Source organism: Herpailurus yagouaroundi, unplaced genomic scaffold (genome assembly GCF_014898765.1).
Source record: "Herpailurus yagouaroundi ecotype Mexico unplaced genomic scaffold, PumYag 140, whole genome shotgun sequence".
NCBI classification, from domain to species: Eukaryota; Metazoa; Chordata; class Mammalia; order Carnivora; family Felidae; genus Herpailurus; species Herpailurus yagouaroundi.
In genome coordinates this window covers 52360251-52379522 of record NW_024412395.1, presented here as the reverse complement: position 1 = coordinate 52379522, position 19272 = coordinate 52360251, and the positions used below count along the sequence as shown (strand labels likewise).

Below are 19272 nucleotides of genomic sequence, written 5' to 3'. Positions count from 1 at the left end.
GGTAAAATTTAGAAGATACTTTCCATGTGCAGCAGATCAGGACTGAATTATATGGAAAGTGAAGAGAGTGTGGAATCAAAAATTATTCCCAGAGTTTTGGTGTGAGCAACTACTAAGTTGTGGGACCATTTATAGAATGTGAAGATTTGGGGGGCAAAAATCAAGAGTTTAGTTTTGGATATGCTAATTATTAGGCCAAAAGAAGTTGATGAGAATTAGTTGGATATTTGAGGTTGAAGTTCAAAGAAAGGTCATGGCTGGGGACATATATTTTCAACTAATTTGCATGAAGATGGCATTTAAACATACCCAATATGATCCTCAACACTGGATTTGATATGCTTTAAAAAGTTTCTCTTGGGGTGCTTGGTGGTTCAGTTGGTTAAGTGCCTGACTCTTGATTTCGGCTCAGGTCAAGATCTCACAGTCGTGAGATCCAGCCCGGCCATGGGCTCTGCCCTGGGTGTGGATCTTTTTTAAGATTTTCTCGTTCTGCCCCCCTCTCACTTTCACTCTCTCTCTCTCTCTCTCTCAAAAACAAAAAAACAAACAAAATGGTTCTCTGGTGGCTCAAATGTATAGCCAGGCTCAAGAACCAAGACCAAAGGAAAGGAGGTAGCTGACAGTAGGAAGAGAAGGGATGAGACAAGAAGAGAAGGGAATCAAGGAACTAATCGTTGGTGGACTCCAACATTTAGTGGATCAGAAAAGGAGGCAGAGCAACAGGATTGACAGATCAAAAGAAGCTTGAGGCAGGAAGGAAACTAGGATGGTGTCCTAGAGGTCAAATAAAGACAGAGGTTCAAGGAGGAGGGAGTAATCAGCTGAGTCAAATACTGCTAGAAGTACTAGTAAGATAAGGGCTGAGAGTTAACTGTTAATTAGGCATGATGATTGTATTACAAACAGAAAGGAGATAACGAATGCTCTTCCAGTCTTTCTTCATTGTATATATACATATTAGACAGAATTGGGAATCATGAGATGTTTGATAAATCAAAAACAATTGAAGACGGTAAAGATCACATTACTGAAAATTATATTCTAAATATACTCCTTTTTTCTTTAAGATGGCGAATCTAAATAAATAAATAGCCACAAAAAGTAGGAGTATTTGAGAAAAAGCAAAAAACTATTACTCACATTCTATTGGACTAACACAGCCACCATTAATTGGTCGTTCACTTTCATTCAGTGAATTCCTACTCGGCAGCAGACTCTGCTGGGGACATAGAAATAAACACAACAAAAATCTTTGCCCTCAAGTAATTCAGGGGCTAGTAGAAGAGATGAATACTTTACAAAAACATTACAAAACTAGGGGAGCCTGGATGGCTCAGTCGGTTGAGCATTCGACTTCGGCTCAGGTCATGATATTGAGGTTCATGAGTTTGAGCCCCACATCGGGCTCTGTGCTGACAGCTCAGAGTCTGGAGCCTGTTTCAGATTCTGTGTCTCCCCGTCTCTCTGCCCCTCCCCTGCTCTCGCTGTGTCTCTCTCTCTCTCTCAAAACTAAATAAACATTTAAAAAAAGAATTTAAAAAAGCAATAAGTGATCTGATAAGGGTTATATTCGGTATACTGAGGGAGCAGAGAAGCTAGAGAACTTAACACTGGGTATTAAATGATAATTATGAAGAGTACCTTGGCAAACTGGAAAATTGCTCATGTTTTAATTTTAGTGAGAAAAACGAGATGGAAAATTGGGCATAGCCCATGATTCCAACCATGTAAAAATGTGATTCCTAAAGGTTTCCCAGTCAAGGTAAGTTTTGAATTGAGTCTTAGATGATGGGCCAGGCAAATGAGGTCAGGAAAAGTTGGGGGGGAGGGTGGCAGGAAGAGAGTTCTGAGCTGGGAAAAGGCAAGAGAAGGGAAACACAGTATAACTTGTTTGGCCACTGTAATAACTTTGGTGTGGCTGGAGTGTGGGCTTCTCATGAGGGAGTAACCAGGAATAAAACTGGAAAGACAGGCAGATGATGACAAGATAAAAAAGATAAAAAGAATCACATTGACTATATTAGAGAGTTTGAGCTTTATCCAATCACTTAGGAGTAGCCACAGAAGAATTTTAAAGTGGAAAAGCAGACTCAGAGTTGGTATTACAAATAGAACCACAGCAGCTGGACTGAAAAGGGCTGAAACTCATGATGGGAAGACTAGTTTGAAAGCTTTTGCAATCATTTAGGTGGGAAATGATAAAGGCAATGGCAGAAGGTTGGATGGATGGATAGATGGATGGATGGGATGAATTCAAAGGGCTCTTGAGGAGACAGTGTGGACTTAGGGAATGGTAAAAGGATGGGGATATGGGGTGGGAGGAGTAGGGCAAACAAGGTTGACTCTCAGATCTTTCATTTGGATAAGTGAATCCCTGTCCCTGTTCTTACTCCTGGCTGCCTTTCTTCCCAAGATAACAAACATAGGACAAAGAAATTGAGGGACTCATGGAACTCCAATCCTAGAGCTTAAGAGAGATGTGTGAGCTGGAGATACAGACTGAAGAGTCATCATTACATACGTGATTCTTGGAGTTACACGAGTGGATGAGACTAGGCAGGGAAGTTGTACATGTATCATTTGTGTGCTTTCTAGTTATTTTCTTCTAACATATCTTCAATTATAATAATTGGGTATATACAATTTTCATTTTCCTTTTTTCACCTGACATTATACCAAAAGCTTTTGTCATGTTTCACGAGAGTTTTCAAAGCAGTCATAACTGTGGCTGAATAAAAATACACCAAGAGGATATGCTATATAGTTGACTTTAGCTCTGTGATAGACATTTTTATTCCTAGTTTCCCCTCCCTCCCCCCACCCCCCACATTTTGGATTTTTTTTCTTAGGAAAGATTCTCAGAAATGAGAATATATTTGTGTGTTATATAGTTAATGTGTGTTGTATATGTATATCCAAATTACTTTCCAAAATGGTTGTACCAGTTTATCCTTGATTCCAACCATGTATAAAAATAAAAGTTTAGGGAAGCCTGGGTGGCTCAGTCAGTGGAGCATGTGATCTCGGAGTTGTAGGTTCAAGACCCACGTTGGGTGCAGAGATCACTTAAAAATAAAATCTCCCCTCCCCCCAAATAATGCAAGTTTAACTAGGTACTTGCCATAATTTGATATTATACATTTGTGGCATGCATATATTGTTATTATATAGGTTTTACATTTTATTGAAGTAAAATATATGTGCACCAAAATGTACAAATCCAAGTGCACAGTTTGATGAATTTTCAAAGTGAACACACTATGTAACCTGACCCTAAATCAAGAAACAGAACATTACCAGTATCTCAGAAGTCTCCCTCACACACCCCCAAGGTAAACCACTGTCTTGAATTTTAACACCATAGAATGGTTTACCAGTTTTTGAACTTTACATGAATGGAATCACGTAGTACGTAATTTTTCTTGTCTATCTTCTTTTGTTCAGCATTATGTTTATACAGTTCATCCATGTCCCTGTCGGTAGTCGTTCGTTAATTCTCATTTCTGTAGTAGAGCATTCCATTGTGTGAGTGTTCTATAATATATTTACTCTGGTGGACATTTGGGTAGTTTCTGGTCTGGGGCTACTATCAGCAGTGCTGCTTTATGAAATTCTTGTAGATGTCTTTTGATGCATCTATGTATGCATTTCTGTTGGGAGTATACCTAGGAATAGAACTGATGGATAATGTTTAGCTTTGGTAGTTATACAGCCCTCAGTTTTCTAAGGGTATCACTTTTCATTCCCACCAGCGTATGGGAGTTCCCAACGCTCCATGTACTAGCTGACATTTTGTCTTTTTCACTCTAGCCTTTCTGGTGAGTGGTATTTCATTTGGCTTTAATTTGCATTTCTTCATTAACCAAACATGTTTAGCATCTTTTCATGTTTTTTGGCCGTTTGGGTGTTCTCTTTTGTGAAGTAATTGTTCAAGTTTTTTGGTCCACTTTTCTACTATATTGTTTGTCTTTTCCTTATTGATTTGTAGGACACTTTTGTTGTTGTTGTTGTTTTACATATTCTGAATATAAGTCCTTTACAGATATATGTATTATGAGTGTATTTTCCTACTCTATGTTTGCTTTCATTACCTTAAATTGAGTCTTTTGGTGATCAAGAGTCTTTGGGTGATTATATTAATATAGTTTAATCTGTCAAATTTGTTCATTATGGTCAGCACATGTTATGTCCTATTTAAGAAACCTTTGCCTACCTGTAGGTCATAAAGAGATTTCCCTATGTTCTTTTTTTAAAGATTTATTTTTTATTCTCATATTTAGATCTACAATCCATCTGGAATATATTTCTCATGTGGGTATCTATTTGACAGACTAATTTATTGAAAAGATTGTCTTTTCCCCCAATGCAATGGGTATTAGTACTTAAAGTTGTTTGTTGTTGTTGTTGTTTCCAGTTTAACATATGGAAAGTGGTACCTCATCGTTTAATTTGAATTTCCTTTTTTTTTTATTTTTTATTTATTTAAAAAAATTTTTTTAATGTTTTATTTATTTTTGAGACAGAGAGAGACAGAGCATAAGCAGGGGAGGGGCAGAGAGAGAGGGAGACACAGAATCCAAAGCAGGCTCCAGGCTCTGAGCTGTCAGCACAGAGCCAGACGCAGGGCTTGAACTCACAAACTGCGAGATCGTGACCTGAGCTGAAGTCGGAGGCTTAACCGACTGAGCCACCCAAGCACCCCATAATTTCAATTTCTTGATTATTTGGGCCATTTGCCATTTCTCTATTGTATTAATTAAGACAGGACAGGCTATAAATAACAAATAAAGCACCCAATTTCAGAGGGTTAAAAAAAATCAGATTTTTTTTTTCTGCATGCAAAGTCCAGTGCCAGTGTGCATAAGGCAGCTGGGCTCCTTGTAGCGACTGGGAGACCCAGGTTACTTGCATCTTGTGGCTTCACATTATTGTGTGGCATTTGTAATCCCTGTTAAAGGAGGGGAGTGTGCGGGTGGCACACAGACTCTCAGATCCCTGGCCTGGATGGGACACGCCTGATTTTTGCTCCAGTTCTATTGTCTATACCTGGTAACATGGCCGCCTCTCACTGCAAGTAACCTGGGAATGGTTTTCCCTTGAGCTCAGGGTGGAGAGGAAAACCAGATACCAGAGAGGTGGTGTTTCGACTACATTCCCATAATTAACTAATCCTATTTTCCACTTTGTGAATTGCTTGTGTCTATTGCAAGCACAAGGGGTATCTAATGTTTGTATTAAATCAAAATAACCTTTAAAATTTCTTGCCTTGAATTCTATTTTAACTTACTAATGCTATCTCTAATATAGTGCAAGCTTGCTTACTACATTTGTACCCATCCTGTCTTTTCTAGTCTTTTTGTGTTATTTCATTTAGATGTATTTTTTATAAGCAGCAAAGTATTGGATTTTAATTTTTAACACAATCTGAGAATCTTTTTCTATTAACAGAGAAACTAAATTTAATAACTAAACTTACAGGGCTTAGTCTCACTATTGCCATGTTTCTGTGCCTCTGTTTTCATGTATGCATGCTATTTCTTTTCCGTTTTGTCATTTGCTCTGCGGACCTGGTTTTGTTTGCTTTTATTTTCTACTGTGATTTTAGAAGGTCGGCATTCCTCTGGTTCTGCTGGTGGGTTCCTCAGAGGTTTACACAAATACTTTTAAAATCTACATTTGTTTAATTGTATCCACGAAAAGTCAAACAATAGTCCTTGGAAGCTCTATGGAGAAGGAGGTACCAAACATTTTTTCCCCCATCTCCTGGTAATACTTCCTTTCGTTGCTCTTCATTAATCTAATCTGGGTTAGTAAATCCAATCATTTGAAAATATACAGGTTTTTTTCCCATAAAGTAATTGTTATTCCTACAAAACATTTGGATAATATCCAATAGTACAAAGGCCAGCAACAAGATCTGCCATCATTTTACACATTGAGAAAACCCCTGTTAATATTTTAGTATATTTCCTTTCAATTTTTTTTACCATATACATTTTATATGATTGAGACTATATTGTATGTATAATTTTTATATTCTGTGCTAGTCACTGTAATGCTCTTATAAGCAAATCAGTTGTTTTTGGTTATTGTAAAATCTTCACAATCGTTTTAATGACCTTACTATATTCTATAAAGTAGATGAGCCATAAGTTATTACCATACCCTTATTATTGTCCATTTAGGATATTTTCAATTTTTTATTGTTATAAATAATGTTGAAAGATTGTCTTTGTGAGAAAGAGAAAAAAATCACATTGTTTTTCTAATTTAGGATTATTTTCTTAGAATACATTCCCAAGATGAAATCAGTGGGTCAAAGGAATAATTTTTTTAAAAAGATTTTTTTTAATGTTTATTTATTTTTGGGAGAGAGAGAGACAGTGCAAGTGGGGTGGCAGAGAGAGAGGGAGACCCTGACGCAGGGCTAGAACCCACAAACTGAGATCATGACCTGAGCTGAAGTCGGACGCTTAACCAACTGAGCCATCCAGGAACCCCAAAAAGAATCTTGATGCATATAGCTAAATTGCTTCCCAGAAGAAATCCCTTCATTATAAAGAAAATCTCAATGTAATTACATTTTACATAGTTCAACTAGGCTTAGCACCACCAATTCTTCTCTCATTATTAGTGTTTATATTAACTATGTCTGCAGCTAAAGTCTGTTTTAGATATCTCTGCCAATTATTTCCAACCCTTATCTTCCAAATCATGAGTTCTTTTTATGATGCAGTGATTCATGATTTTATGATTCATCAAATTGTGTCAATTTATGGGAGAATGTTCCTGTATGCTTTTTTGTTGATTACCAATAAAAATAATGCTTTGACTTAATTAGAAGGTTTCTCTTCTGCATGTTGAGTAATAGATGACTTAGTTTCAGTGGAGAAAATTACTTTTGTTACCAGTGTCCCTTTTCTCTCCCAACCCATCTCAACCCATAGAGCAAAGAGAATGCTAAATTAAAGATCCAGTTCTAGGAGGGATTGGAAAGTGTGTTGTGGCCTCTAAACAAAGCAAAAAAAAAAAAAAAAAAAAAAAAAGGGAGGGGGATAAAAGCAAAGATTGAACTAAAAGTTTAAGACTGTATGAAACTGAAAATATCTTCAGTTTGTTTATGGAATAGATCTGGGTTCTGATGGTTAAATTTTGAATCTTGAAAAGGAAAGAATAATTAGATCGCTTTTTGATACACTTCAAGGCCCAGCTAGAATTGCTCCTTGTTTAGGGAGCCTCAAATGTGATCTCTCCTGCCTCTAAATTCTCCCACTTACCTATACTTTACCCTTGGTATGAATCATTTTTACTTGGGATGGTAGTCATTTGCCTGACTATTCTTTGCTGTCGCCACTAAGCTCCATGTCTGATTCACCTCTATACTCCCACAGCACCTGACAAATTGCTTTACCCAGGGTAGGTGCTCGATAAGTATTTCCTGAAACAAATGTTTATCAGTCCATAACTATTTTTACCAGTGAATATACAGGTCATCAAGTGTTCCCAAACAACTTTCTTTACAAAGTGCCCAAGATGAACAATAGTGAAGTAGCAGATATTTCCTTGAGGATTTTCTCATAGTGGCTCTAACCAACTGAGCCACCCAGGTGCCCCATTGAGTACCTGACTCTTGATTTTGCTCAGGTCACCATCCCAGGGTCGTGGGATGGAGCCCTATGTCAGTTTCTGTGCTGAACTTGGAGCCTGCTTGGGATTCTCTCTCTCTCCTTCTCCCACTCTCCCACTCACACACTCTGTCTCTCTCAAGATAAATAAACTTAAAAAACAAAGCAAAAAAACCCTCCTTTTCATTTTCTCATTAAACAACAATTTATTTGCCCTTAAATGTATGTTTATATGCGTTGTGTATATTCGCTTACAATTACAAGTGCTAGGGTTTTGGGTTTTTTTTCATTTTTTCCTAATTTTTTATTGTTTATTTATTTTTAATGTTTATTTATTTTTGATTATTTGTTATTTATTTTTTATTTTTCATTATTTATTTTTGTGTGTTTGTGAGCAGGGGAGGGGCAGAGAGAGTGAGACAGAGAACCCCGAGCAGGCTTCATGCTGTCAGCATAGAGCCTGATGTGGGGTTTGAACTCATGAACTGTGAGATCATGACCTGAGCTGAAATCTAGTCGGACACTTAATGGGGTGCCTGGGTAGCTCTGTCAGTTAAGCGTCTGACTTTGGCTCAGGTCGTGATTTCATGGTTTTTATGTTCCAGCCCCAAGTTGGGCTCTGTGCTGACAGCTCAGAGCCAGGATTCTGCTTCGGATTCTGTGTCTCCCTCTCTCAGCCCCTCCCCGGCTTGCACTCTGTCTCTCTCTCTCTCAAAAATAAATATACATTTTAAAAAATGTAAAAAAAAAAAAAAAAGAGTCAGATGCTTAATCGACTGAGCCACCTAGGTATCCCTCTAACTTTTTATTATAAGTGTACTGTTTGATGACTTTTCACAAACTGTTTAACACATGCTTCTAAACAGCACCTGGCTTAAGGAACAGAATATTACTTGCATCTCAGAAAGCCTCTATTTGCTTTATGGTGGCATTTTTTACTTCTTTTTGGAGGGGAAAGAAATTCTCATCAATATTTGACATTTCTATAGGGGTACTTGACTGGCTTAGTCAGAAGAGCATGTGACTCTTGATCTTGGAGTGGTGAGTTTGAGCCCCACATTAGGGGTAGAGATTACTTAAATAAATTAAAATTAAAAAAAAACCTTGACATTTCTATAAGTGTTTCAAAGTTTCTAAATATGTATGAGGTTATAGACATCTCTACTTATTTTTGTCATGTATCTAATTAAGAAAGATTTAGCACTTTATATTCCTTGGAAAAGCATTAAGTGATTTTGTAAATCTGGTTTTAAAAAAATCTTCATTAGTATATTTAAAAAAAATCTTCATTAGTATAAAAAAATCTTATTAGTATAATGAATACTAATATTCATTAGTATTTTGAGAGAGAGAGAGAGAGCAGGGGAGAGGCAGAGAAAGGGGGAGAGAGAGAATCCCAAGCAGGCTCCACACTGTCAGCGCAGAAGCCCGATGTGGGGCTCAAACTCATGAACAGTGAGATCATGACCTGAGCCAAAATCAAAAGTCAGATGATTAACCGACTGAGCCACCCAGGCACCTGATTTTGTAAATCTTAAACCTGTGTATTTGGAAAGATACTGTCAAAAAGTCAAGAGTGTTTGATGTTAATTTTTATAAAAACCACCATCACTTTCTGTGCCTACAAAAAATTTCATATTGCAGAAACAAAGTTCAGTGTAAGGTGTTGAAAATCTTTGATCTTCCCTCTAATGTGATAAATTTATATTTCAATGTAATCAGTGAAACAGAATGAGTGAAGTAGAACACTAGTTTACTTGGTTTTATATGTTTTCTTAACCACTTTTCTAAGTAGGCTTAGTTAAGAGATACACTGTTGATTTTAAATCTGCTGTTTGAGTACTGTTTGCTTGTTGTACTTTGTTTTTGTAAACATGTTGTAATACTCATGTCCTTGGCGACAGCCTCTAGCGCACTCTGGGGAGGTAATATTGTTCTGAAGTTGATTATGGTTTTTTAACCTCAGGCAACATGAATCAGTTTTGAAAATCCAGTAATTCCAGTTTTGTTACATATAGATCAATCCCTCTCCCCCATAGGTTGATAAACCTGAAGGAAGCCGTTTCCAATGCTGGAGAGAGCAGAGGAAGTGTGACCTAGCATATAATGCACAAAACCCTGGAACAATCTCTACAGGGATGTGGAAACCAAAATATTCAAGCAGGCTTTGTGAATTGTTCAGGGCAGTTAGGACACAGCAAAATGAGAATTCTTCATAGTCCAATGTGATGGAGTCATCTGTCTAAGCATCTACCAAAAAGACTATGGAGGTGGCATATTGCAATGGTAGGACAGGCATCTTTAGAGCTCCCGTCTGTGTGCCTACGTTTGGACAAAGAAGGAAATCAAATCTGGGGATGAGTCCAAGCAGAGGAGACAGGGTGGGCATCTAAGTTCAGTCTGATGAGAAGGCAAAGCTTTCTTCATTTCTTAAACATTTGTAAGATAATATTTCATACATATAAGAGTAGATCACATACATGCATAGCTTAAGTAAAAAGAATAAGACAAACATACCTCTGTACCTCCACCCAACTTAACACGTAGCACATTTATTGATGCTTATCTATCAAGCCCCTGTCTGTTCTACATGAGTACATCACCCCTTTTCCTTGGCAGAAGTAACCACTCTGATGTTGGCTTTTCATTCCCTTTTCTTTTCTCTTCCTAGTTTTGCCCTATATACATTCCTAAACAATATATCATTTAGTTGGTATGTTTATACATGGAGTCAAACTGACTTCATCATTCTTTAATTTGTTCTTTTAAATCAGCATTATACGTGTGAGCATTTTATTTTTTTATTATTTTTTTAATGTTTATTTATTTTTGAGAGAGAGAGACAGACAGAGCACAAGCATGGGAGGGGGCAGAGAGATAGGGAGACACAGAATCCAAAACAGTCTGCAGGCTCTGAGCTGTTAGCACAGAGCCCAACGTGGGGCTTGAACCCACAAACTGTGCGATCATGACCTGAGCCAAAGTCGGATGCCTTAACCGACTGAGCCACCCAGGCGCCTTGCTTGTGAGCATTTTAATTGTTGAATAATCTCCTATTGTGTGAAGATACATATTTTTTTAATTTATTTATCCATTCTGTCAACGGACATCTGGGTGGTTTCCAGTTTTGGGCTACTATGGACATTCTTGTTCTTTTTTTTAATTTTTTAATTTTTTTTTTAAACGTTTATTTATTTTTGGGACAGAGAGAGACAGAGCATGAATGGGGGAGGGGCAGAGAGAGAGGGAGACACAGAATCGGAAACAGGCTCCAGGCTCTGAGCCATCAGCCCAGAGCCCGACGCGGGCTCGAACTCCCGGACCGCGAGATCGTGACCTGGCTGAAGTCGGACGCTTAACCGACTGCGCCACCCAGGCGCCCCAAGGACATTCTTGTTCTTATGTCCTATTGCACACAAGCAAGAATTCCTCTAGGATATATTCTTTGGAATGGAATTTTCAGGTCATAGAATTCAACTTTACTAGGAAGTACTCGTTAACTACTCTCTGCTTAGTTCAAAAGGGCCAGATTTAATAAATAAAAATACAGCATGCTCAGTTTGATTTGAATTTCACATGAACAACCAATACTTTTTTAATGTTAGTATGGTCCATGAAAAAATTATATTTCATCTGGCAACCCTAACAAGGTCAGTAAACTTTACCGAATCACAAACATTGGCCAATGAAATATGAGGGGGTGGTGGAATATTTGGTCCTTTTTCCCTCTGCTAGAGCGGCCAACCCAGTTGTTAGCTCAGGGGGCTCAAATGCTTGCTAACCAACTATATGGGTAACTAATTGGCTCAATCAATGTGCATATGGCATCAACTCAATGCCAGGCAGGTGCTAGATGCTGGGACTATAACTGTAAACATGAAAGACAAGGTCCTTGTCCTCTCTAGGCTTTTAGCCAAGGTGGGGAAACAGAACAGTAAAGAAATGATGTATGCACTATGGGAGCAGCGGTATGCTAGTGAGGAAACCCTGATTTGTAGCCTTAGATGCCTTTGGGGTTGTAAATACTCTTTACCATGGCTGACTTCAAGCTACCAGTGTGACATCACTGAACTCTGAGTTGGGGAGAGATGTACCCAATCTGTTCTCTGGGCAATATGAATGGGCTCCGACACCACACTGTATGGGGAATACTCAGGGCACTTTTTCCATTCTGTAGGCTCTTTTCTGGTTGGTTTGGGGAAAAGGAACTTGGGCATTAAGTATTTCCTCAACTTTGGAAGGAATCAAATAATAAATATAAAATGCATTTATTATATCTATAGTCTTGTCTGCTTTGTAACTATTTTTACTATGGCATATAGAGTCTAATAAATGTAGTTCTAAATTATGATTAGTATATAGATGGGAGCTAAGATATCCCCTTTGGTATATGACCTATCAGGAGACCCTCCTGCATTGCTCCCTCACTTGTATCCTGGCTAATCCTCATCATTCATTTATCCCATAAATGTTGACAGAGTGTCTGTGCCAGGCACTGTACTAAAGCTTTGAGTCTGGCTTCATGGAGCACTCAATTCACAGAAAGAACACTTTCCCCAGCTCATCCTGATTCTTTCTAGGCAGGTTTACTGCCTTCTCACTTATTCAGTTCACTCCTGTGTTCTCATGCTGGCTTTCCCTCTGGGCATATTTTCCCAAGGAAGCTTGCCAAAACTCCCCTTTCAATGATCCTTTCTTGCTTTTCCAGAGATTTCTCCATCCCCAGAGTGGCAGGCGTTCCTTTCTGTCCAAATCTGGACTCTCCTGACCTTTCTGTACCTTTTCCTATTGTGTAAATTGTCACTCTAGCCATCCTATCTATCTCTATCAAATAATTTTTGAATGCCTCTGTACTAGCTGATGTGCAAGATGCAGGGGAGCCTCTACTCACCCTCTACGTTTTCATTATCATAATCATTTTATAAAACCATCTATTTGTATAATTTTTATGCTTTACTTAAAAAAATAAAATGATTTATTGTACCAAATTTGGAAATCATAAAGGAGAAAGAATAATTATCTAATGTCACAATCCGAGACTAGCAATTAGGAACTATTTGGGGTGCACCCTTGCAGTCATTTGTTATGCATACTTACAAACTGGAATCATACCCACCTTTTCACTTACTACAGTGTGAAAATTTTATCATCTTTTTCAGTATTCTTTCAAAATCTGATTTTATTTTTTTATTTTTTTTTCAACGTTTATTTATTTTTGGGACAGAGAGAGACAGAGCATGAACAGGGGAGGGGCAGAGAGAGAGGGAGACACAATATCGGAAACAGGCTCCAGGCTCCGAGCCACCAGCCCAGAGCCTGACGCGGGGCTCGAACTCACGGACTGCGAGATCGTGACCTGGCTGAAGTCGGACGCTCAACCGACTGCGCCACCCAGGCGCCCCTCAAAATCTGATTTTAAATGATGACATGATATTCCATTTTCAGGCTACGCCACGGTTTATTTAGTTAACTCTACCGCTGGCAGCAGCCTCTTTACAAGTAAGTTAGCGTTGATGATCTTTAATGTAAACTACAGGAATGCAGGAATCAATCATTTTATTGTCCTTCCTAGGCAGCACTTGTAACAATATATCTACATTGAATTATGTATATGCTGTGATTCTCTATTTACCATTTAAAATAAAAGGAGCAGGTCAGCATAAAATGTAACCTAGGTTGGTATAAAGATAACTGGAAGTTGTGGAGAAGGTTGGAAGATAACCCACCATCAAATCTCTTTGGTTGGGTTGTGTTTACCACAGGAGAGGAGCTAAGCTCTGTAAGAAGTCTTGGCATTGGTAGGAGATTTAGAGACCACCTAGTGGCGCTAACCTTTTTCACAGGTGAGGAAATTAAATCAAGAGGGATTGTTATCTGCTGAGACTAATACCCAAGTATCTTGACTTCCTCTGTCCTATTCTCTTTTCATCATACTCAGCTGACTAAGCTTTTTTTTTTTTTTTTTTTTTTTGAGAGAGAGAGGGAGAAAGCATGAGCTGGGTGGGGAGGGGTAGGGGAAGAGGAAGAGAGAGAATCTTAAGCAGCCTCCACGCCTAGTGCAGAGCCCCATGTGGGGCTCAATCTCACGATCCTGCCATCAGGACTTAAGCCAAAATCAAGAGTCAGGCACTTACCCGACTGAGTCACCCTAGTGCTCCAAGCTTACTCTTAAATTACAGAAAGAGCATATATTTACCTACATGTCCTTACAGGAACTCTGTTTCCCCCTTAGAGTGCATGTACTTTGGTATAAAAGTCTAATAATGGTAAGGTCCTAGATACATATCCAAGAAAAAGGAAAACATATGTCCACACACAGACTTCTACACAAACCAATGATCATAGTAGCATTATTTGTAATGGTCTCAATGTGGAAACAATCCCAATGTTCATTAACAGGTTAATGGATAAACAGGGTTCTATTCATACAATGGGCTACTCTGGCAACAACACAAAAATATTAAGTGCAACAATGTAGAGTAAACTCAATTATGTTGAGAAAAAGAAGCTGGATGAGTACAAACTATATGATTCCATTTATCCAAAATTCTGGAAAATGCAAACTAAGTGACAGCAGATCTGTGGTGACTTGGGGATGCAGTTGGGAGTACAAAAGGAGTATCAAAGGTAGAGGAAACTTTGGAGACTGATGGATATATTCATTATCTTGATTATAGAAATGGTTTCACGGTTGTATACACATCAAAACCTATACTGTATACTTTAAATATGTGCAGTTTATTGTACATCAGCTATACTTCAAAAAGTTGTTTAATTTGTGAGATCCACCTCTTAAGTCTGAAATGCAGAACATGACTAAGAACTCACTGAAGAATCTGAAATATAAGAAAACTAAAATTACTTCTGGTGATAACTGACAACCAAGGCTCTATTCTAGTATGATAGTTTATCTGAACAATACATTACTATGAGAAATGCAAAGTCATAAAAATAAAAAATAGAAATGACATTTTTGTCCCCCTGGTAATCATACCATTTCCTCATGCCTGTACAGTTGCTTTATATCATAATCTTTTTAGTGTTCTAGTCAATTTGGTTTCTTAAAGGGAGCAATAACCTTGTTGTTTTTCCTGAGCTATTACACAGCTACTTTATGCACAAGATGCCCAATCCGTGGTGTGTCTTCTGTGTGTGTGGGTGTGAAGGTATGGAGAAGGCTACACTGTATCTATACATTTTGCCAAATGCTGTAACTTGCTTTGGGATTTTCTAGCCGTAACTCAGCGGCAGCAAGAAAACAAGTTGGAACTTTCTAGAAACCATACTCTCCTACAAGATGAGCACTGGATAGTTTCCCTAAATATGTGAATTCATTAATCAAGTTTTTTTCTATCCAGATTATCCACTTACTGTCTTAAAACAAAGAACTGTACACCACACATAGAGTGCACAACACCGGTAAAGATTCTTTTTAGAAAACATTCATAAAGTTTTATTTTCGCCCTCCCCCGCCCCCAACTTATTTTCGTAGCTCTTCTATTCGGTAATCACTACAATTCTGCAGACGGGGAGACGCACGCAGGTTTTTTCGCACACTACAAAGGGGAAAGAAAGAAGCAACTCTTAACTTTTCAGTTCCATTTTGAGAAATGATCACATCGAACTCCTGAGAAGGACAGCCCAGCGAGAGCAGAAGCATTTCTCCCCAGGCTGGGTGTGGGTCGGGAGCCAGGCGCGCTTCCGCGGGAGGGAGGGGGAGTCAGGTGGCAACGGAGCGGGAGCCAGTGCCGGCGGGGGAGCGTGCGGGGTGCGCCTCCCTCCGGCCGGCGCGGGGAGGCCGCCCCCGCGCTCTCGAGTCAGCCGGCCCGGGGCTCCCGCGCCGCGCTGAGATCCGCGGGTGCGCCAGGGGCGCCCGGCACCCGCGTCTCCTCCCTCACGCGCTCGCTCCCTCTCCACCCCCCCCCGCCCCCAACCCCTGGCAGGTCCCTCCCCCATGCCTGCTCCCGCGGCCGCCGCCGCCGCTACCGGAGGCACAGGAGCCTCGCGATAGTGTTTGCACAGGCGGCGCGTGACGCCGCCGCCGCCTGTAACTGATGCAGAGGTTACCCCGCCGCCTCAGCCGCCACCCACCGCCCGCCGCCGCCGCCACCCAGGCGACGCCGGGGGCCGACGCACTGCAGAGGTGCCGGCAGGTTCCGCTCGCGGAAGTCTCCTCGGCCGGCGCAGCCCGCGCTCCGCCTGCACTCCGCCGGGCGCCCCCTCGACGCCTCCGCCGCCGCGCTCCTTCCCTCCGCCTCTTCCCCGGCGCGCCCGCCTGCTCCCTCGCTTCTCCCCCTTTTCCTCCTCCCCGTCCCCTCTCCTCCCCTCACCTCTTCCCTTCCTACCTCCCCCCTTCTCGGTTTCCTCCCCCATCCCCTTGACTCTCCCCTCCCTGCCCTCGCTCCCTCGCTCGCCCTCAGCTCGGCCCCCGCCATGACGGAGGCGGGTGCCGGTGCCGTTGCCGCCGCTGCCGTCGCAGGGGGGGAGTCGGGTTCCCAGAAAGTAGCTTGATGAGTGTCCAAAGTAGCAGTGGAAGTTTGGAGGGGCCGCCATCTTGGTCCCAGCTCTCCACGTCTCCAACCCCGGGCTCGGCGGCGGCGGCCAGGTCCCTGCTGAATCACACGCCGCCATCCGGGAGGCCCAGGGAAGGTAAGCGCCGTCGCGCCCGCGCCCGCTCGCGGGCCTCGTCTCTCGCTCCGCGGCCCCCGCGCCCCCCGGGTCTCCTCCGCCGACCCCGGGGTGGGGGATGGTGACGAGGTGGACGCGAGGCCGCCCGGCTCCGGGGAGGTAGTGCGTTGGCTGTGGGTGGTGGTTCGCGGGTGGCGGCGGAGACGGACGAGGGGGTGCGCGCTGGAGGGGACGGGGCGAGGCGCGCAGACTCGCATGGGGTTCCTAAGAGCCCGTGCTGCTAGGGTGGGAAGCCTCCCCCCGGACGCCAGCCCCTTTCTGCTCCATTTGCTAGTACACTCAGTACTCTTAACCTCCTGGCCTCCGGTCTCTGGTGGGTTTTCCCTCCCGTTGAAGCATTCATCCTCGAGCCCCCTCCCCTTCCCTCGCGCACTCCTCCCATAGAGGCGGTCCCCGCTCTGCGAGCTTTGCAGCCCGGGACCTGGAGGATGCCCCTCGCTAGCAGGGTCCCTGCCCTTTGGGGGAGAGTCGCTTAAATTATCAGAGACGACTTTGATCCCCTGCCTGGCCCCTTAGAGCAATTTAAACGGCAGACTGACTCGTGGGCAGGCTTTTGAAACCACCCTCTCCAGATGGTTGCAACTTTCTCTCCTTCGCCATCACCCACTGCGTGTTGGTGCGTTATCTCTCTTGTGCAAGTAGGCTACTGTTCCCTGACAGGGTCGTGGGTTTTTGTGGGAAATATCGGCGTAAAGGTTACTGCAAACACGCACCAAATCGGTTACAATTGTTTTCTAAGTTTTCTGGTTTCTTGCATGCAAGTGTGCTGCCACCAGATGTAGCAGTTACACAGCTAGTAAAGACACAGGAGTGCTTTTGACCAAGATTTCAACTTGCTGTATTTAACTTTAAGTATACGACATAAAATGAAATTTGGAAGAAGAGGCATTTATGGGGGAGGAAGAAATGCGCATGGAATCACGTTTAACGCTCTTTTGTCTGGGAAAACGTTTAGTGGTATTCATCAGCAGTTGGTAAATGGGTTGTTCACTCCCAGTTGTGTCACACAAGGAGACTGTAACCACATTTTCAATAAATGTCTGGAAGTCCAATAGTCTTGTGAATCCTTAAAGGAAACCAGGAGCTTTGGTTTATGTAGGTATTGGTGAGGTTCATTTATTTTGAAAATATCTGTCAATATTTACTACCCAGCCTTGACAATTGTTAATCAAGCGTTTTGTGCCCTGAATCTAGTGGTTCAGGCATAGCATTCTTTGTCATCTTGTTCCTGTGAGCATGTGTGAAAGTGACAATAGGCTCAAAGATTGGCATGAATTTGCTCCAGAAAATTCATGGAAAGGTTTGATTTATGGCATCCGTTAAGCATGCTGAGTACATTGAGAGACATTTTCCCCTTTTCCATCTTACCCCCAACACTGAGTTCTGATTATTAGAAGATAAAAGTTTATTTATTGACTAATTCAAATTTAGTGCATCTGGCGATTTTTCTCTTTGCACTTGAAAATTTGTAAATGAATGTTCCAAATTCTATTTTGTAAATAGAGCAGTTGGTGCTTTTAGTATTCTTTTATTTTTATCTGTAGTTTCATTAAGATACTTAATGATAGTGTTATCAGTAATAGTGTAATGAGTGATAGTAAATGATGGTCTTGGGAAAGACCGTCTTTTTAAAAGGCTATACCTTTTTATCATTCATTTATTTCTCAAGTATGTATTGAGCCATTTCACTGAGCCAAGACGTAGTGTTGAATTGTTCATCTGTAACATCAATTATCAGTATTAGTAATTTAGGGGCTACAAAGTCTAGATTGTGAGTTTCTGAGGTTACTTTAACTCTAGTTAAAAAACTTCTATGTCATTCTGCAATTTTCCTGATGTTTGAAAATCCTGAGGGGTTAGAATAATTTAGCTTGAGCTTCCAAATAACTAGAATTCTTTGTAGCAGTTTGGATTACAGTAGGCTTTTATGTAAACTAAATTAGTGAATCTTTTGTTTATTAATAAAATAACAAGACATGCTTTTGTGAACATTTATATTTCATCAAGTACTTCTGTGGCCACAGTGGTATATTTCTTTTTGACCAACCAGCATGTAAGTTAAAACTGTGTTAATTTTCTCTAGGGTTCTATGTATTTATTCTGAAGCTATTGTCTTTCGGATATCATTAATGCTAATAGGAATTGTATATATGAAACCTTAGACATAATGATGGAGACATTTACTTTTGAGTGAGATCCCAGTGTTCATTTTAACAAGTGTTTAACATCTCTTGTGGATATACACGTTAGTATATTGTATAAGTTGATGTAAGTTGAGGGAGTTTTGGACTTAGGGTGACTGTTAGTAAGAACCGTTAATATTAGTAGAACTTGAATATATGCATCTGGGGCACCTGGGTGGCTCAGTCGGTTAAGTGGCTGACTTCGGTTCACATCATGACCTCACGGTTTGTGGGTTCGAGCCCCACGTAAGGCTCTTGCTGTCAGCACAGAGCCTGCTTGGGATCCTCTGTCTCCCTCCCTCTCTGCCCCTCCCCTGTTCTTGCTCTCTCTCTTTCTCTGTCTCTAAAAAGTAAACATTTAAAAAAGAAAAGGATGTATGGATCAAGGTGAAAACAAACTTTGTTTCTGAAGAATTGAAGCAATTTCATGCAACATAATAGAAAAATTTAAACTCAAAAGATACATGGATGTATGTGTACAAAGTTACGTGAGGAACTCCTTCATGGAGTTCAAAAACATGGGCTGTTTTTGAAGATGGGTCAGAACTGTAAAAATTGATTATTTTGAAGTTTTGATATATTTGAAACCAAAAATTTAATATTATACTGTGATTATTTTCAGTGCTCTATATTTTGGCTTTCTTCTTTCCTTTTTCACTCTATTCTCATATTAATATAGTTTTACTTGATTACAAATAAAATACACCTTTAAATATTATAAGAATTAGGGATTTGTTGGAATTTAGTAATTTGTGTGATAGAGGATAGACCAC

General features: G+C 40.7%; 1 protein-coding gene across 1 annotated transcript in view; it reads left to right on the top strand.

Moving 5' to 3' along the window:
- The first annotated feature begins 15554 nt into the window (after positions 1–15554).
- TLK1 (tousled like kinase 1) overlaps positions 15555–19272 on the top strand; it is a 156113-nt gene continuing 152395 nt past the window's right edge. The window contains exon 1 of the mRNA XM_040475359.1: positions 15555–16277. Coding sequence (XP_040331293.1) covers positions 16139–16277 — 139 coding nt within the window. The 5' untranslated portion in view covers positions 15555–16138. The remainder of the gene's footprint in view (positions 16278–19272) is intronic.